This window comes from Balearica regulorum, chromosome 1, assembly GCF_011004875.1.
Source record: "Balearica regulorum gibbericeps isolate bBalReg1 chromosome 1, bBalReg1.pri, whole genome shotgun sequence".
Lineage (NCBI taxonomy): Eukaryota > Metazoa > Chordata > Aves > Gruiformes > Gruidae > Balearica > Balearica regulorum.
The window spans coordinates 187,227,040-187,246,682 of record NC_046184.1 but is presented as its reverse complement, the minus strand read 5'-3'; the positions used below and the strand labels follow the sequence as shown (position 1 = coordinate 187,246,682).

Genomic DNA, 19,643 nt, shown 5'->3' with positions numbered 1-19,643 from the left:
TTCAAAGATTCATGTTTGTTAATTTTGCAACTATCATTTGAAGATATTACAGTAAAATGTTCTTATATGCATTATTACAAGTTCTGAATATTAAAACAGGGAAGATTTTTTTTCTCAGCAGAGTAACACACACAGCTTTTAGGAAAATATTTTTGAGTGTTGTTGTAAAAAAAAAAAAAGCCATGGGCCATTCGCTTCGGAAACAGAAAATCATTCCTTTAACAGACTATGTCTCACTTCCAGGGCCTACAGAATTTTGCAATTGATTTTCCAGGTGTTTCCTGCCAGTATACTATGAAATAGAAACTATCCAAAGCAGCTTTCAATAATACAAAAGTATTGCTCCTTCATAGGTGAAATACTATATTTCACTTCCTTCGTCCACAGTTTTATTTTTATTCAGCTAGCAACAGAAGACAATAGACATGTAAGAATCAAAAATACCTAACAATATTTCAATACTGAATTCAGATGATGTATTTTGAAAGAATCTTCATATACGTTCTTGCTAATGCATCACTCTTACGGGGTAATAAAACAAGGACACCCTCTGGATCTTAACAAGTACCCTCTTGTTCTAATGAATTTTAACTAAGGGAAAATAAGGCCAAAGGGAGGTGGAAAATGAATCAAAATGCTACACTGTTCCTAAAAGATGATGTACGTGAGTATACTACCTTAAAGCAGAATTTGCCTTCAAGTTGCCACGATCAGTTTTACAGCAGTACTGCAAGATAGCTTTCACTTGAAATGCACAAGATGACTATAGCTATAGATGACTACAGAATTGATCCTGTAATGACCCTACTAACAAGCTAGACAAATACATTAACTGTTCATTTAATCAAATACTCTCTGCTACGTGTATGGGTCCAAAGGCAATTAACAAGCTTCCTTCAAAATACATTAGTATTCAAACAAGTGATTCATTCAAGTTAACATTTTTAAGTTACACTAATGCAAAACTACCTTGTAGTATTTTCTGTAAAAAATCTGAAACTCCACAGCCACTAGCCTTCAGATTAAACTGTAGTTTGTTTTTATCTGATGTATTTATAAAAACCCTCCAAAAATGTGTTTTAAATGATCATGTTATGACTGATGACTGTTTATTTAATGTTTGGTATGTAGATTTCTGATTGTAATTAACAATGTACGTGAATCTGTTTTTGCTACATGCTGATTTCTTGCACAATTCTCATGTGTAACACAGGTATTAAAGGTCGCCTCAGAAGGAAATTGAGTGGTGAATTTACTACCGAATACTTTTGGGATTACTGATCTCAGCATCTATTTTCTCCTTAATAGTAGAGCAGTAGTCAGGCAGTGATGGAATAAGTAAATAGTTCTCATATCAAAAACCTTTGTGCTAATAAAAATATATTGGCTCACTGTTGGTTCTCTTTAAAACAAATTTTTTTTTCAGAATTCCAATTGCTACATTTTGATTACAGGAAAGATGATCTGTTTTCAAAATGTGTTATTTATAGCTAAAGAGGAAATTCTGGAATAACAGTTTCTTTAACAAGCAAACTCAGCTTCAGGAAGTGTAAGAATGGCAAAACAGTTTGTAAGCATCTCTGAATGGACTGCATGCTCTTACTACCAGAGGAAAACCATTAGAAGTCTGGCTAGAAATTATAGTAAATCTGCTTCATTTTTACCTAACAAGAAACTTGTCCAAATACTTGGAAATCCTTGTGGGGTTTTGTGTGTGGGGTTAATTTTTTTAAGTGCTTCTGTATTCAAAAAGACCGATCAGTGCGTAAGTGGATTAATTTTCAATTTGCTTTTTAGTAACTACAAATTCAGTACCTAAGTTTGATTCTTCATACATTTGTTCCAGAAGCAACAGAATCTCTTTTGCTCAAAGGAGGTCATAAACACTAAAGAATCAGTGTAAGCAGTAAGAAGCGCATTCTTTTATTGTGACCCAAACATTTCCCATTAGGTCAGACCACAAATCCCATTATTTGTACAATTCAGAAAGATCATCGCTGAATTATATTGCCAATTATTTACTCATTTATCATTATCTTCCCCCCTCCCTGGAAGTGTTCATGGCCAGGTTGGATGGGGCTTTGGGCACCCTGGTCTAGTGGAGGGTGTCCCTGTCCATGGCAGGGGGGTTGGAACTAGATGATCTTTGAGGTCCCTTCCAACCAAAACCATTCTATGATTTATTCAGTTCAACTCCAACTAGATTTAGTGCCCTGTTCAGCTGAGCAGTGCCTCAGAAAAAAGGTCTAGGGAAGTCAGCTATAACTGCTTAGGAACAGCACTAGTCTCACAAAGCCATCCTTCGTCTTTGCCAACGTAGTTCAGAAAAAATTCTGAAGGCTTATTTCCAGCCCTGCCTAAACTGCCAGAGAATGTAAATGCATTAAGATCTGCAAAGTTGCTGAGTTTTCTACGCTATTGCAAACTGCCATAACCATGACACCACAGAACATACCGGAACTGGGTACAGTGAACTCCTGTTAATTCCCAAGAGGAAAGAGTCATCAGTCAGATAGAAAACACATGAGAAGCAGCCAGGTGTGTAACCTGTTAGGACATTTACTTCATTGTAAATGGCAGATGTGGACTCTGGTTTGGTCCTTATTCTCTAGATTATGTAAACTGCCTGAAAACTGTAGTTACTTTTCACTGTTGGTAGGTGGTCGACCATTTGTAAGCAAGTATCTCACTGCCCTTCTCCAGAAAGCATACGGACACACAAAAAAAAACAACAAATCCCAGTCTCCTTTTATCTTTGTTTTAGCCATATCTTAGCAAGCAGCTCATGTGAAAGATGTTGTTGCACAGTTTTTATGGCTAAAAAAGTGTAGAGATTGTTACCCAACTTAAGATATAGTCAAAATATGGTTGCAGAGAGAAGGGGAGCTGGGACACAAAATTCAGGCAACTTACCTCTGTTGCTGACAAACGTTTATCGCCATTATCACTACCAACACCTGAATCTGAGTCTTTTTTACTTGGGTAGATGTCATCAATGCTAGATGTGAACAAAAATCAACAGAAAGCTATCACAGCACGCAGTTAGAATTCTGTCTTGTTTTCACTTAAAGCAAAATTCCAACTAGTCTTAACAATAGCTTAGTATGGGTTACAAACTACACATCTGCAGTCTGGTTGAGAGCAAAACAGATCAGATAGAATGGCTGGTTAGCCTAAGGATTAATGAAAACAACAGAAGCAATCTGCTATAAAGCTTGCTTTTGTCTATACATTAGGTAAAAATAGTTACTAGCTAAGTAGCACAGGAGTCTGACTGAAGTCATTTAGCCATGGGAGAAGCAACTAAACTAGCTGAAGTCAAACTGGAACCAACTGATTTAATTATAACCACTGATGCATTAAAAATGAACTGATACGTCCCTGCGGCTTGAAGTAATTATTAACACAGAAACCTCCTTTTAGTGCTTTAAAATAGACTTTGAAATTTAGGTTTTCTTAAACATGACTTTAATAATGGCAACTGCTCTCTTCTGGTTTCATTACCTAGTATGACCTCTACTCATTTTAAAGTACACTATTAGATGCGATACACTCATCACCTACTTTTTTTTTTAATATGCTTTATTATCCTCTCACTTGCAATCCTGAAAGCTGTAATCCTGAATTCAGATTGACACAGCAATTTAAAAAATAATTTTATCAGTCTTCACATGAATCCTAATCTTAAATTATCTTTTACCAGTAAACACTAAGGATTTTGTGTAGAAACTGCTTATGGAAATTCTAACCAGGTTATGTTTTCCTTTAGAAGAGAGAAGTTATTCTCTAAAACAAAAACCTGGTAATTATTATGTGACAGAGCATTAGACTGTTTGTTACCGACCGGTACCTACTCTGTACTTAACCTTACCCTAAACTGTATGTGACCAAAATATCATACAGGACATGATATTCCTGTCAATTATCTTGTAGACTAAAAGAACAAAACAGAAATCCAGCAGGTGTTTCCCAAATGGAAAACTTAATCTTCATTCTGGATTCTTCCCACCTTTGGCATTTACCTGATAGAAATCCACCAAGGTGTCTCCAAACATACATGGAGGAAAACAATTTGCTTGAAACCTTATCTGACAGGGAGATTCCGTAACAGTTCTTTTTTTTTTCTTTTTTTTTTTTTTCCCCAGGGTGTTAGCAGCAACATCTCTATTTTTATTTACATCAACACTTTGTTATTCTCTCAAAAATTAAGGCATTATCATACTTTCTCTGATTGGTTACACTACATTTCCCATGTTAGCAAAGAAAGAGCTGGCTAAAGACTGATTTCCAATTAGCTATGGAGATTCTCAGAAAAGGGACCTGCTTTGTATCTAGTTCCTGTCCTTAAACCACCATATGACATTTCCTAGATGTTTGATGTAGGATATTAGAGATTCTGTCTTTCATTTTACTAAAAAATTAGCACATTTTACTTTAAAAGGGTCTCAGCAATCATGCCATTCTCTTTGTTCGATGGATAAGCCTCTGGATGAATAAAAAAGCTTAAAACAGCTGTGCAACTCTAATGTATAAAACATATAAATCATAAAACAATGCAAGAAATTATAACTTAATTAATGTGTTACTAGATTTACAAGAAAGTTCCAACACCTAATGATATCACCATTTCAATTATTTTCAATATATTCCTGTAGTCTACTAGTAAGAGGTTAGATTTAAACTAAGGTTCACTTCTAAGCTCTTTCCTAATGTGCTGCTAACTTTAATCAGAACAGATTGTTAAAAATATTCTGTTCTAAACTCTTATAGGGATTTCATTAGAATAAAATATATTAAAGTAAAACAAATCTCTGTTCAAAAAAGTACCCTCTAAATACCATCTAAACAAACTAAACTCTGGAAGCTAAATATATAAACATATTTATTTAACTTTGTTCATAAGTGTTCCATGAAAAAACTAAGTGAGATTTTCATACATACCTCTCCTCCACGGGTTGTGGCAAATGCTGTTGTTCTATGGCATTAAGATACAGCGAGTCTGCTGTTTTAATTTGACAGGCTTGTACAGTCAGATATTTGAATATATGCACCTTACCCTTTGTACAAATCTGTTAGACAAGAAAAAAAGTTACATTTATAACTAGAATGAAAGTAATAATTTATTCCCAATGTCACTTAGTGTAAAACTCCCTGAAAACCAACTCATATCATCACAACAGGTATCATGTAAAGGAAAATGGGTTTTATTCATTTAAAAAAAAATAAATTACTAAGAACTGCTTCCGTTATCCAATCAATTATTTGTGTGTACTAGTATAAATAATCTCAGAGAGTTAAGCCAGAAAACAAGAAAATAATGTATTCTACCTAAAAAAAACGAAATGAGCTTTTCATTCAAAAAGCATTATGATAAAATATATCATATGGCCTATTACTAACCATAAATTGAATAATTATTTTCCAAAATTAGTCAATAATGACATTTAATTAATCACCTTTATACTCTTAGTCACATTATTTTTACTAGTGTCCAAGGATCTTCATGATGCATGTCACTTGCATTTTTGCATTCTAGAATTATTTTTCTTTAACTGCACATTTCTAGCTCAAGTGCTTGCTGAAACTTGCTCTGTATTTTCTGAGTGTAGTAACAGCATCACCGTGGGTTAAGAAAAGCATTTCTCCAATGTAATAAAATCTCTCAAGTATTTCAACAGCTGTTGGTCTACAACAATTGTAGCTTTCAGAGATGTAGTTTGAACCTACTGTCCAGTAAGTCAACAACCGTGAAGTTGTCCTCAAGCAGCAAGCACAGGTTCCATTCCTTATCATAATTTCTCCACATGGCCTACAGTTCAGACCAGGAGTTTGACTTCTTTGTGTATCACAATCTATAAACTTACACTATAAAGTAAAATAAACTTCACATGGATTACATTGTAAACCGTCTGCATATTTAAGTTAATAGTAAATCACTGTAAAAACTTCTAGAGCTGGGTTTTTATTAACAGAGAAGATTTATCCAGGAAGTTTCTCAATTCTCTTTTTCAAAATTACATACATATTTCAACATTAAGTTTCATGGCAGATAGGAATGACAAAAATAAACAGGCAGCTAATAGAATGGAAAACTTCTAGACTCATACTGTCTTATTTATATATCAACAACTAATGTCTGTGATAACTGATGTTCAGAAAGCTGCAATTGCAAAGGTGACTATAACCTATAAATTTTTATCATCCACCCAATATTATGGCACAATTTAAATTATTGATGTTACTTACTTGTGCTGGTGGGGACTGCAAAGGATTATTCTCAAGCAGTAATACTTGTAACTGCACCATCTTTCTAAAACAAATTGGAATCACAAGCACTTTATTGCAGGAAAAGTCGAACTTTACCAAGGGAAGCTGTACTAGTTCTAAAAGTAACAAAAAAGAGAGAAGGTGTTATATCTGTATTTATTTTTGCCATAAAATAATAACGTATTTCTGAATAAACTTTCTTTTGCACTCAGAAAAAATACAAACTCAGGCAGGAATACTATCAATATTTACTCCATTCTATACTGGCAAATGAACAAAGTGTTATTGTTCTACAAGTGACAATAAATTTTAAAATAAATACTTTTTTTTTTTCCCTGAAACTCTTCTGATGTTCCCATACTGCATTCACAGAAAGTGTTTCTGTGACTTAAAAGATGCATAGAATCATAAAGATAATTCATTAAAAAACCCTCGCACTTTAGTGAGTGCCAAATATTATATTCTGCAAGCTCAAATGAAATAAATTTGAACACAAGGTAATTACTACTTTTTAATCATATTTACTTATATGATAAAAAAATACTTTCAAAATGCTAATAAAAAGAGCTATCATAAAGGTATTAGGAATTATTTAATTTTTTTTTACCTTGGGGTAAAACTTCGAGGTAATTTCTTCTGACATTTAGTTCTTTTAAAGATTTTAGCTGGCCTATCTGCTGTGGCAATGCTGTGATTTCATTACAGCTGACATCCTACAGCAAAAGTAATAGAAATAATGAACTTTTGTCTCTTAAATATTAAATAACACAGATGTGAAATTGCAGATAATTTGCTATTACTATTGTAACATTTTATTAAACTGAAAACATGGAACCATCTAATTTCTGTCTTCACAGTGCAAAACTAGATACATGAGAAAATGTTTACACATTACTAAAAGCCAGAGAAAATACTTATTTGGAGAATAAGTTGATTTTGAAAGTTAATTTTGTTTCTACAGAAACATTCAAACCTACTTCCTTAAGATGTTCTACCTTTTTATTCTTAACTTTTGTTCATATGAAGAACCCAGTAACATGATTATATAACCAAATGGTTTGAATGAAGTGTAAAACTGCTAGTTTGTGGATCTCATTTTTTTTTAAAAAGGTTCCTGTTCTTCTAGAGGGAATATTTAGGCAAGAGTAAAAAGAAAAGAAAAAGAAAAGAAAAAAGATAAAACAGCAATAGCATTCTGTAATGATGTGCTCAGGAAAGGCATATGTTCGATTATCACATCAAATAAGAGGACATAATACAGACAGGTCTTGCTTAGTATCTTATAGATATTCAACACACTGTTGTAAAAGGTACTCCTTAAGAGTCTAGACTGGTTCTAAGCAAGTCTGATTTTGATGGTTAATTCAACTGGTTTTAAAATCTGGATGAAATTGGAATCTATTCTCATTTCAGCATTCCTAAAACTGCTGTAAAGTGGAGTTGAAAGTATAGGGTAGTATATGGTAGTATAGGGAAAGTATATGGTAGTATTACTGTAATAAACATTATACTTTAACACTATTACTAACATGAAACTGCTACGAATGTGTACTAAAGATCAACTTCTTGGATTAAGTCAGTCTCAAACAGGACAGTTTTCAGATACCAGCTGTCATTTTTACTGCCAAACCGTCTATACTCAATGCAAAATCAGAAGGAATTGAAACCTCTGCTTATATCCCAGGTAACCTGTAAATTTGAGTAACATTCCAATTATGCTTCCATTTCTGCATTAAAAAAAGGAAACAGTGCTTCATCGTTATGAAAGCTAAGTGCAGAATTTTCCTGAAGATCCAAAGGAATACTTTTAGGACATTCACTCCTACTCTCTTCAGTTTCAAACAATGGATTTATACAGTATCTGGGAGCTCTTAGACTACAAAATTCCTAAAATTCAGTCAGTTTTCTAAGGCATCTCTTTGAAGACTGTTACCGTAATACTAGTCAAAAGTGTTACATTAACACTATCATCAAGTCTAAAAACTAGTTAACAAAAAATGACAGTAAAAGCAAAGTGTGATCTGGCAATGCTGCTCTCTGTATTCAGACAAGTTTCTTCTCATAACAGAATCTCACTGCTGCCAAAGCTTCCTTCCCTTTTCAAAACAGAGTCAGGAAATCATTTTAGCTTTTAGATAAGGAAATTAAAAATCCCAGTTAATGAGTGCATCATTTGCTCAAGTTGCCATAAAGTATAGTTAATTGCACTGTTCCCAAATCGTTTATTTTTAAAGCTTTACTGTCCTATTTTTGATTTACAGACTTTAAACAACTTCATAATTGGATACTCAATTTTTAGAACATGGAATTTAAATTGAGAGTCACCTTGTGTCAGAGAAACTCTAGACCAAGCGTGCACACACATCAGAACAAATCAGGGAAAGAGAGTATTTTAGAGGAAATGTGCGTGTGTGGGGGGAGCCTGGCAGTGTGTAGCCTCAAAAACAAAGTCCACTTGCAACCTTTCAAAAACATCCTCAGTAAGACTGATCTGTTGTGACAGCACGTCAGCATTCACAAGATCTCTAGAGACAGTAGTATCCTTTATCCTACTAAACACTGCAATCTAACTTTTTTTATTACTGTGTTTGACTAGCTGTGGAAAACAAAGACCTATAACATTATTTCTAGCTATACTTATGCTCTTGACTATTGTTAGACTTCATGAGTGTGTATGTGACAGAGACTGTGTTTATCTTTCCTATTACTTTGGCAGTAATGGAAGCAATACAATCAAAGTCAAATGTCTATGGTTTTCAGGCATATAAATTTTTAAAGGAACTAAACAATCAGCAGTTTGAAACTTTGTTTTATGGACTTCCGCAGACAACTGAAGTGAAGCCCAAACACCTACTCAAGTTCCAGGGACAAGTGTTTGCTGAAGGTCAGACTTCTTGCATTAACTCTATTTTGTCCTGCCATGACAACACAGACAGTTTCTCAAGATTAGAGAAACAGAAGGTAGTATTTAAATTTAACATTAATTTCTGTGGCATGAAGCTCAATGGCATGAAAATAAACAAACAAAAATCATCAACTTTTTTTTAATGGTACAGTTTAAATAGTCTTAAACCAATAAAATTCAGCATAACAAACAGAAAAACAAATATGGTACTCTGGCTCCACATTAGCAAATTTATTGATACACAGGAGTTTATCCAAACCATCCAAATTGAGGTAAACTTCCTCCTTCCATCCATTTTAAAACCTGGGACTCCTGACTGAGCTGTTATTCCTAATAAGCACATGGATTCTGTCAGAGAATGACATACAAGTCATATGTTACATGGTGCACGAGCACATGAATACTTCTAGGTAACAGAAGGTGGGAGCTCCCGCTTGGTCAGGGCTGCTGGCCCAGATTAGATGAATGAGGTGAAGGACCTAAATCCCTGTGCAGAGATTTAAAGGCTTCCAACATGAGACAGGAGCGTTCCAGAGATGGAGAAAGCTGTTCCCTGAAGAAGGCAGAAGTGCTATACTGCCTGATAGGAAGGAGAACAGAATTTACTGTATATCTGATAGTTTTGGGTACAATTACTGAGCAATTTCTGCCCAATTGCTTTTCTTTGATGGAAAGTGAGTTTCAGATTATCTTTACACCAGTTTTGCACTCATCCTCCTGGCTGACAGTAGAAGTATGATAGAGTTACACAGCTGCAAATAAAATGAAGTTTCGCAACCAAATTTTGCAAATAATTATAATACATCCTATGGGGAGGATAATTTCTCTGTTATTTTGATGTTAGATCTATATAATCCAGAACCCTAAAATTTAAAAGAATACCTGAAAATTTACTGCATGTAACATCTAAGTCATTTTATACAAGAAGTATGAAATTTCTATAAATATATACATGCAATAGAAAAAGAACTGCCTACCATATTTTGGAAGAGAGAGGGGGAAAAAAGGGCAGAGTTAGTTGGAAAGGTCTGACCTAATTTGCATCAAACTACACTTACATCATTCTAGAGTGGCTATAGAGGTAAAATTTCTTTCAAAAAATGAATGATAAAAAAATGCATTTGCTATGTAGACACAGATTCTACTGCATGCAGCTCATGAAACACTTTGGGAACCTGAGGGTGCTTGGCAAAGTCCTAGTAATACAAGAACTGTACACAACCAGGTGGCATCTGTCACCTCTCAGGATCGATGCCCTGGGCCAGCTCAGCACCAGCACTGCGTACATACCAAAACAACAGCATGCCCTGCCAGAGGGCTGGGTGATGGTGTTGCTCGGAGGCCACATGCTATTCAGGCTGGCATTGCTCTCATCCAGCTCAATGTTTTGTGCAACAACTGCAGTATGACTTAATCTTTTTTTTTTTTTTCTATTTACTCATTTTAGAACAATGATCACCTTATTATCTAAACTGCATTATATTATATATGCCAATAAAGATCCTGGCTCTCAATCCTACCACTATTTGCTTTTCCCAATACATCACAGTTTAGTAATTTCCAGCTAAATGATGCAACTCATATATTGTCAATTTATATCTTAAGAGGTCAAGGTGAACAGAAATAACCAGAAGACATAACACATATGCCATAGAGAATTGAGAGTCTCAGCCTACAATATACAAAAGAGGAAGAGAAAGGGAAAGAAAGGGAAGCATCCTTTTATAAACATTTTCCAGAGACAAACTTTAAAAAAAAGACAACATAGACAATATATTATAGATGATTTACTGCTTGCAGAAACAGCAGTCGTGTGGACAGCTTTGAAAACAAGAGGCATATAATCATTTTGTAAACCTGCTTAGATGGGTGTTCCAGGAAAGGAAGGTTGCATGACAAAAACAGTGAAATAAAATTAAAATAGATTGATAAGACCAGTATCTCTAGAGCAACGCACTGTGGTAAGCAGATAGCAGTAACAGAGAGAAAGGAAGCAGAAGGGGAGGGTGCTACAGAGGGGGATGCAGCTTTGCAGTGCCTGATGCCAGAACTATGAACTTGAGAGAGCAAAACAGGGAGCCAGTGCAGGGCGGGGAGAAAAACCGGTAAGGGTGATAAACTTAGAAGATGAGTTTTGAATGAACCAAGAGCAGAGGTGGTGTTTAGAAGGGTCCTGAAGAACATAAAGGAAACTAGTACTGTGTTACTACCCAAAACACGAGAAATTCAAAAGTTATTTTTTTAACCTGCATTCTACTATTAGGCATTTATTCAAATATATTTGCAAAGTGAATTTTACTGTTTCTAGTTAAGTACAAACAAAGTCAAAATAAAAAAATAAAAGGAGATCAGTAACATACCAGTTCCATTAACTGTTTTAGCTGACCTATCTCCTCCGGAAGGGAACCTAGCTTATTGTTACTTGCAATTAAGACTTTTAGAGGAAGACCACACAGGCAAGCTGGTAAAGAAGAAAGCTGATTTCGACTGCAATAAAACAACAAAAAAAACCCAACCAGTAAAAACACCAGTGACATTTTACCGCACACTCACATAAAGTCTGAGAGTTGTAAAATTGCGTCATTTTGATGGGTTAGATTTTATGTAGACAAAATCTAAATTTTTTGAATGGCAGTCAGAGAACACTTGCACATCAAAAATATCTGCATTACTGACTAAACAGTATTGTGGAATTTACCACTCTTAAACCAGCTATTTCCCTTCCAAATGAACACAGGAAAGTCAACTGAGACAAGTATTTATGGTTTTATGTGGCAGTATAGTGAATGTCTTTTGTTCCAACTGAAAGACAAATAAATAAATGACAAATAAAATGGTTATTTTCTCAACTACTTTATAGCACATTTATAGTTGAAGATTATTTGGTACTTGTTGTTCTATGATTTTATGGTATTAATCCAGGTAAATACAGCAAAAATGTCCTTAACCATCAATGGTTCATTTCTTCCCAAGACTTATATTGAGCCATTTTATCTCTGTATCTTACTTTTTTCCTAAAATTGATAAAACAATTGTTTGAAGTGACTGACATGTGCCATTCTATTCTTCATAGCATATTTCTGGGGGGGGGGGGGGAAGTGAGCAGAAGATTTTCGTGAAGAGTACTTGCAAGGAAAGGCAAAATTTGGTGGAAACTTTCAAAATATTTAGGTTCTCATTCTAGTAACAATTACTCAAGAAGCTAGAACTTAAAGATGACAAATGCCATGACCCTTTGTGATGTCCAAATGATTAAAAATATTAATTTCTTGTGATTTGTGGATCAATTCCCAGAAGAAACTTTAAGCTCAACGGAATAACAGATTAATTACTGTCTTTCCTAGAATATTTGAAGGTTTTCTTAAAGTAGAACTTTTTACTTTTTATGGGTATTAACCTGTAGGAAAACAATGAACAGCAACTTAAAGTGGCACCCCAGTAAGAACTATTTTAGTTACCTTCTGCATAAATGTTAAGAGATGTTCGAGAGAGCAAATATGCATATCTGAACTCTGAAAACAGGTGGCAAAAATTGCCCTGTGTAATTTCAGTAAGAGTTGCAACATCGAATTGAAACAAATGGAAACAAAAATCAAAATTCCACAAGTCTCAAAACATTTCTTCCTCAATGGCCAATCCAGTGGTCTGCTAAAAAACTGCATATAAAGATGCACATTCACGCTCCGAACAACAGTCTCAAAATGTTTTACAATGCAAGCTATCATCATATCTCTGTTACACAGGCTAATTAGTTTGTCATTCTGGCTTTTACAATGCCTTCATATAGAGCTGTATCTACAGGCAATGAGGTTTTGCACTACTGCTTCCAATAAAATGAAAAATGTAGTCAGTTGTTCCAGAAACACATAAAATGCAGACCAAAAAAAAGCTTTACACATTTGCAAATAAACAGAAAATGTGAAAAAGTTAAACTTACCTCAAATTTAAGTAAGTTAGCATTTGCAAGTTCACTATGGCATCTGGTATCATTTTAATACAATTGTGGTACAGATTTAGTGTTTCCAGTGACACAAAATGGCACAACTCTGTAGGAACCTCAGTTAATCTATTCTTGGATAAATCTGAGAAGAGAAAAAAGGTACATTTTTTGAATCGTCAGAAAGATATACTTTGAAAAGCCACACTTCCTTATTAAAATAAATGAATAAATGTAATCATACAGTGAGACAGCAAATTAAGATAATGTTTTTATTATGCAAAATAAAACTAGTGCTAACATTTACAATCTTGAAATGGAACAAACTGCGTATAAAAGAGCAAAGATTCAATTAAAATTTATTCAGTCTAATAAAAAGTAATTATTTGCAGGACTCAATATGCTGGGGAAATAGTTGCAAACAGAATCAAGTCTAGGTTCCAAAGCTCATATAATATACCCAAAGATCTAACTGATACACAGCTAGACATCTGCAAATAATGATAGTGTTTAGAGAAAATAAATAACAAGGATTGTATCTTTAATTTCTTAAAAAAAAAATGATTATTTAAACTGACCTGTATTTCATAGATCTTAACCCACTACAAAAGAATGTTAGCTATAAAAAAAATACTGAAGACCTTCAGGAACGGATTTGATATATGGTATAAGTACATACAAGACAACAATGACAGATTTGAAATCCCCCAAGTGAGTGCTTGTATCCACAGAACAAAAGCTTCTGATTTTTAACCAGTTGTTCATTCTTTCTCATTTTAAGCACACCAGCACAAAGGAAAAAACAGTAGGAAGAAATGTTACTGAGCTTTCTTCCTTAACTACCACAGTAACAAAAATGAGGTGCCATAATACTGATGTGAGCTCAAGACATAAAATAATCATGCTTGCCAGAGTTCAACAGCATTAACTGGGTTCAAAGAAATGTTTAAACAGTGTTGCAGAACAAACATCTATCATCAGAAACTGCACAAATGCCACCTAACAGTACTACCAGATGGAAGAACAGTCACTTGTTTTAAATGGAAGGAACAGGAATGTACCTGGGTAAAAAGTGAGATGTCTGATGGGAAAGATACAAGGAGAAATGGAACTTTATGATCTCCTCACCTCTCTACTGCTGCTATTTTAAGCCTCCTCCCCAATCCTTCAAAGCTTAAACTACATAAAAGGAAAAGCAGCCAAAGTACAGCAGACACATTTCCAGAGCACCAATGATCTGACTCCTCTCTTTAGGGCCATAAAGTAATTTTTTTGGTTTTGTGAACAAACAGGCAGAAGACTTAAGATCTTTTTAACTTTCTTTCCAGTTCCAGACTTGTCAGTTTGCTGTGTAGAGACACAGCTTGAGTTCAAAGCTATTGTCAGTAGGAAGGTTTTATCATTTTTATTTTTGTTCCCATCTCCTGCAATGCAAGCTGAAATTCAGCGCGCTCTATTCCCCTTGTCAGCTTCCACTTTGCTTCACTTCATTGCTCCTGCCAAAAAGTTGGTTTCACTATTCCATCCTCTACCAAGATAACAGCAATGGGCCACGAGTGTAGGAACTGAGAGCAGCCCTGCGGACCCAAATGGCAGTATGGTTGAATTGAGCAAGTCAACCAAAATTATTCACTTCTAAGTTACTATACAACAGCAGTACTTGAACTGCTCTGCTGTCTCTTTGATGGCAGTTAGATGCAGCATTACCTCAGCTTCTCCTTTCTGTCACTTCTGCCATCAAACTAAAGCATTCCCTATTTGAGTTAATGTTATTACTGTTTCAAAGGGGAAGAAAGCTCTTCAATGTTCCTGTTTTAGTGCTTTAATCCTCTACTGCTTTCTATCTGTCATGAGAGTACTTGTTTACTAACATGGTATTCCAAAAAAATTACCACTGGTTCCCTCTCCTGCTGCCTTTCTAGCATGTTTATTATCAGATATTCACAGAGGACTGCCACAACTTTTTGAATCATGCAGGGGATCTTCATACTTTACCATCCGATTTCAAAGAAAGCCTTCCCTTATATAAACCACGATTTCTGCAGTGACATCACCACGTAGATACTGCTCTGGGTTCCTCTTTTAAAGGGGAAGGAGCAGCAAGATCCAGAAGACTGATCTTTAGGCCTAAGCTGAAGACAACCTGCATGGCACTGGATGGTACACGGAGAGTGACCTCTCACCCTTCATCCAATCCTTCTCAAGTGATACACAGATCAAAAACTGAACGCGGTTACTTCTTCTCAAGCTACGAAAACTGCAGCCTACCAACTAAACTTCATCTTCATGCCTGTTCTCATTTACCTTCACATCAAATAAAAGGGACTTGCCACAACATTTGACTTACCCTTGAAAAATTCTAGTACCTCAAAAAAGTGGAACAGCAATTAGACTGACCCTGCTCCTATAACAGACATTACTATGACTATAAAATGCTTTTTAAAATTTATTTTATTTTATTACTATGTTTTGTTCTCAAGGGCTTTAACTGTTAATCTGAAGGACAAAACAAAAAGCCTGCAGATAACAGACAAATTCCCTTCTGTCATCCTCAGGACCGTGGATTCTAGGACACGCTATGTACACAACAACGGAATTCAAGAATTAACTTAGAACCATGGAAGTCAATTGTTATTGTCTAGTTATCACAGTTTAAGATTAAGATCATTTCAACACTTGTATCTATTGTTGCTTCCTAAATAATAAAACCCCAATTCTATTCACAGTATAAGGCAGAGAAATAAAAACTATACATTTAGTTTAATACCATCGTAACATAACTTAATAGAAAAAGCAGGTTTGCTACCATAATTTACTGACAAGAGGCATCATTAATACCAAATCTGAATGTCTTTGAGAAACTGAGTACTAGAATGGAATCTCACATACAGAATGCCTGTCACATTTTTTAACTAGTGGCAATAATTTTTGTCAAAAAAACAGATTTCCCTGATCAAATGGAAGCAAAAGAAAAAATATACTGTTTTTATTCAATCCTAGAATGAATGTGAGCCTCTGAACATGATGCAGCTGTGAAGAAAGCCTAGCAGCTTTCAGCTGTCTCTGAAAATTCCACACAGAAAAGCCCACGTCTTCAGAAATGAAAATAGCCTAACAATTTTATACTGTACCTTAAAAGCATATGTAAACATGTACAGAAACCTCTGAAATTTACATAATTATTTTAACATTTTATGCACAGGTACTTTTGCCTCAAATTACTGCATCACATAATTAGTCTGTATATATTTCAGGTTTAGTTTGATACTTAAGTTCTAGAATAAAATACAAGGGTTAAGCCTTAACAAAGCTACAGAAGTTTCTGAACATACTGAAAAAAAACCAGTATGCATGTATGTTGTTTCTGTCACAATTCATAAACTTTCAGAAAAATATTTTGCAAAGGCTTTCTTGGGTTATTTAGGGGAAAAAGAACAATACAGAAACTAAAATTTTAAACAACTCCTGAAAATATTTTTAAAATACAGAAATAATTAGTTGGCAAATCTTTACTTTTTTAGTGTAGTTTTTTAACTCTGCAGTTCCCAAATCACTAAGCTACACATCCCCCTTCATTAATTTGAAGAATAATGCTTGAGGGTAATTAAAAATAATGAAGTTCCTGTACAGACTAGCTTTTGCTACAGAAATGGAAATGAACAGAGGGATGGAATTTGCTGGTGTCTAAGGAATTTTGATTAATTTGCTATACTAACACAAAGGAAATCTAACAAATTAATAAATCTATGGTGGCAGAAGTACATGTCATGGTTGCCAAGACAGAATAGGTAGGTTTCACCTGAGGTGACTATTTCTTGCAACTTCCAAATACAAACAAATACAGGGGGGAGGCCATATGCTGGAGCGGGCTTTTTGTTTTAAATAAAATACACTATTCATTCATTATTTGTGACATTAAGACATTTTTAAACTACATCTGGCTTCACTTCATCCTTTCCTGCCAAAACCAAGTCTGTTAAAACTCCAAAATAAAGTAACAGAACAGAAAAAAATAAGCAAACCAGTTTAGAAAAATATTAGATGGTATCTTGATCTTTTAAAAGAGTCAGCACAATTCTGGCGCAATGACACGGCTTTTGTATGAGAACTCTTACTATGTTGGAAGCTAGACAGGAACTACACAAAATAAGCACTTCCTCAGCTGGGAGTGAACAATAACAAGCAAAAAGTTCAGACTGTAAATAAGAGATTAAGAGAAGAGTTCAGGCCTTGTTTGGTGACTGGCACACTGCACGGTCAGGGTCAACGCTGCCATCACACCAGTGATAACTAACCCCATCCTCAGAGCAAAACTTTTCAACCCCTGTACCTCTGAATACGCCTACCACAACGAAGTACCACCGCTGACTGGGACCTTTCTGACTTCAGGCTTTACGGGCAGATAACCAACTGACAGTATACACATACACATGGTATAAAATACGGCCACTGCAGAAACCAAAATATCATTGTCAAAATGACCAGAATAATACTAGAAGTCACATAGTTACATTTCTTTCAGTAAAGTTACCAAAGTGCTCCAATTTTCCTACCTTTCAGTTAAGAATACATTATGAAATACCAGTTATTAATACATTACTAAATAAAAATTGCAGACTATTCACGGGAGAGCTAAACAATTTAAGCCTTTAAGTTAGAACAGCAATTCATTAAATAAATATGCATATGTATTTCTACTTCAGAAATCTTAACCAAGAATTTTAATGAAAGCAGTATTACCAAAAAGCAGTGATTTTAAATTTTCAGATTATAGAAGAATTCGCCATAAATTTATACTTCTAACACACAATTCTACAATAGACAAAAGTTGGAATTACGCAAATAAGCATCTATCCACCACTTAGCAAGAAATTTTTGAGAGACAGAGAGACAAGGATCTGAAACAGAAGAAATATCTGTATTTGATATGGAATTTTAGAAATCAAGAAATTGCAAAGTAAAAAAGTCACCCAAACAACCTTAACTCCAGCCCACCAAGTTCCTATTTTTGTACTCTTCAGCACTTACTGAATAAAAGACAGGAATTATTTTGAAGAATGTATTTGCATTTGTACTAAGATACCATTCAAGGTATTCAAATGAGATGTCTGAATTGGATTTGACAAAATTCAAGCAAATTGCTGTAAGAGCCTGGAACAATAGTAAGTTCAACCCTAATTTATGGGAAAATTCAGCATGTAAGAATGCTGGGAAAAAAGAATCTGTATATGACATGATACAACTGTATGGAGCTTCACCTTTTATAAGTAAACTCTATTTTTATTAGGCTTTTAGGAAGCCTGTATTTCCATAATAGCTACCTATATCTTCATTGATGACTGAAGCCACAAACTGATGGCGCTGTATCTCAGACAACTTTTGAAATATCCACTTAAATGCACTTCATACCTTGAGGAACACTGCATCCCACCCATACTTGCCTTGGCAAAGAAGGCAAGTGATCTATTATCACTGTAATTGTGCCTATCAGAATCAGATGTCAATGCTCTCTAATGAAGCAATTGCTTCATTCTAGCTTTTCCCCCTAAATGGTAGGAAAATGCATCATCCCACAGACAAATGCTGCGTATTAGTCATGAAAGCACTGTGATGCAACTATAAAATGCTATATACTTTTAAGACGTGCCCTACAACTTGTCACTATCTAGTATAGCAGCATACCTTGTCTCAACTCCTTGCCATCTCACTCTGCCAGTAAGGATCAATGAATAATGTCCTGGATGCACAGCCAGCTTTTGCTGTAGTCAGCAACTTCTACAGACAGTGGTGCTACACGACGAAAAAGGAGGCAGCAAAGACCTCCGCTGACTCTGGTGTCTAATGCATTCTGGTTTGTTCATGACAATTCTGCCACAAAGAATGCATGGCATTTCTTCACCAAGAAACATTTCTATTTAAGTTATTTAGCAGACAGAAAAACAAATAACAGAAGACAAAGAATGCCCAATACAGTAAAACCCATTCTGCTTCCATATAAGAAAAAAAATATAGTAGTACATGGACTCAAGGTTTTCCATTCTGAAACTACAACTTGTAACAGATTAAGTAGCTCCAGTGCGATTCCTGAGAAAGCCATCATTACTGATGCAATAACATATAACATTTAGACCCTGATTAACACCACTGAGTCTAGATATACGACTGCTGACTCAAAACATGAAGAAAGTGCATCTATCCTAGGCAACTGGACATAAAAATGTAGAGACATGGCAAAAAAATTTATTCTGAACAGATCATGAAGCGACTCTGCTGTTTCACACACAGTTCCTAAGCACTACTTTTTGGAGCACTGTCAGCATATTTTTCTTTTCCAGCTGTCTCCCACTGTTAATTTAAGAATTAACATTGAAAATTTCTACCTCAAAGCCACAGACAAATTAAGATTACGCTATAGGTGTAGCAAATTTCAGCTAGCACTAGTGATATACAACACAACACTGTTCAAAGTCACTGATGGTCAGAATAAACTCAATTTATTACTTGTCAAAGTAACAACTGTAATAGTAATCATTC

The 19,643-nt window shown here is 34.9% G+C and overlaps 1 protein-coding gene across 5 annotated transcripts in view; it reads right to left on the bottom strand.

Annotated features, from left to right (window-relative positions):
• The window catches only part of LRCH1 (leucine rich repeats and calponin homology domain containing 1), a 132,401-nt gene that overhangs the window by 54,637 nt on the left and 58,121 nt on the right, over window positions 1-19,643 (bottom strand). For all 5 annotated transcript variants that reach the window (XR_012833305.1, XR_012833302.1, XR_012833303.1 and 2 more), the window contains exons 2-7: window positions 13,110-13,254; window positions 11,533-11,659; window positions 6,875-6,980; window positions 6,247-6,383; window positions 4,942-5,069; window positions 2,914-2,998 (exon numbers count right to left, since the gene is read on the bottom strand). Coding sequence is in view for 1 of the 5 variants with exons in the window: in XM_075741831.1 (XP_075597946.1) it covers window positions 2,914-2,998; window positions 4,942-5,069; window positions 6,247-6,383; window positions 6,875-6,980; window positions 11,533-11,659; window positions 13,110-13,254 (728 nt within the window). In the remaining 4 variants the exon portion in view is untranslated. The remainder of the gene's footprint in view (window positions 1-2,913; window positions 2,999-4,941; window positions 5,070-6,246; window positions 6,384-6,874; window positions 6,981-11,532; window positions 11,660-13,109; window positions 13,255-19,643) is intronic.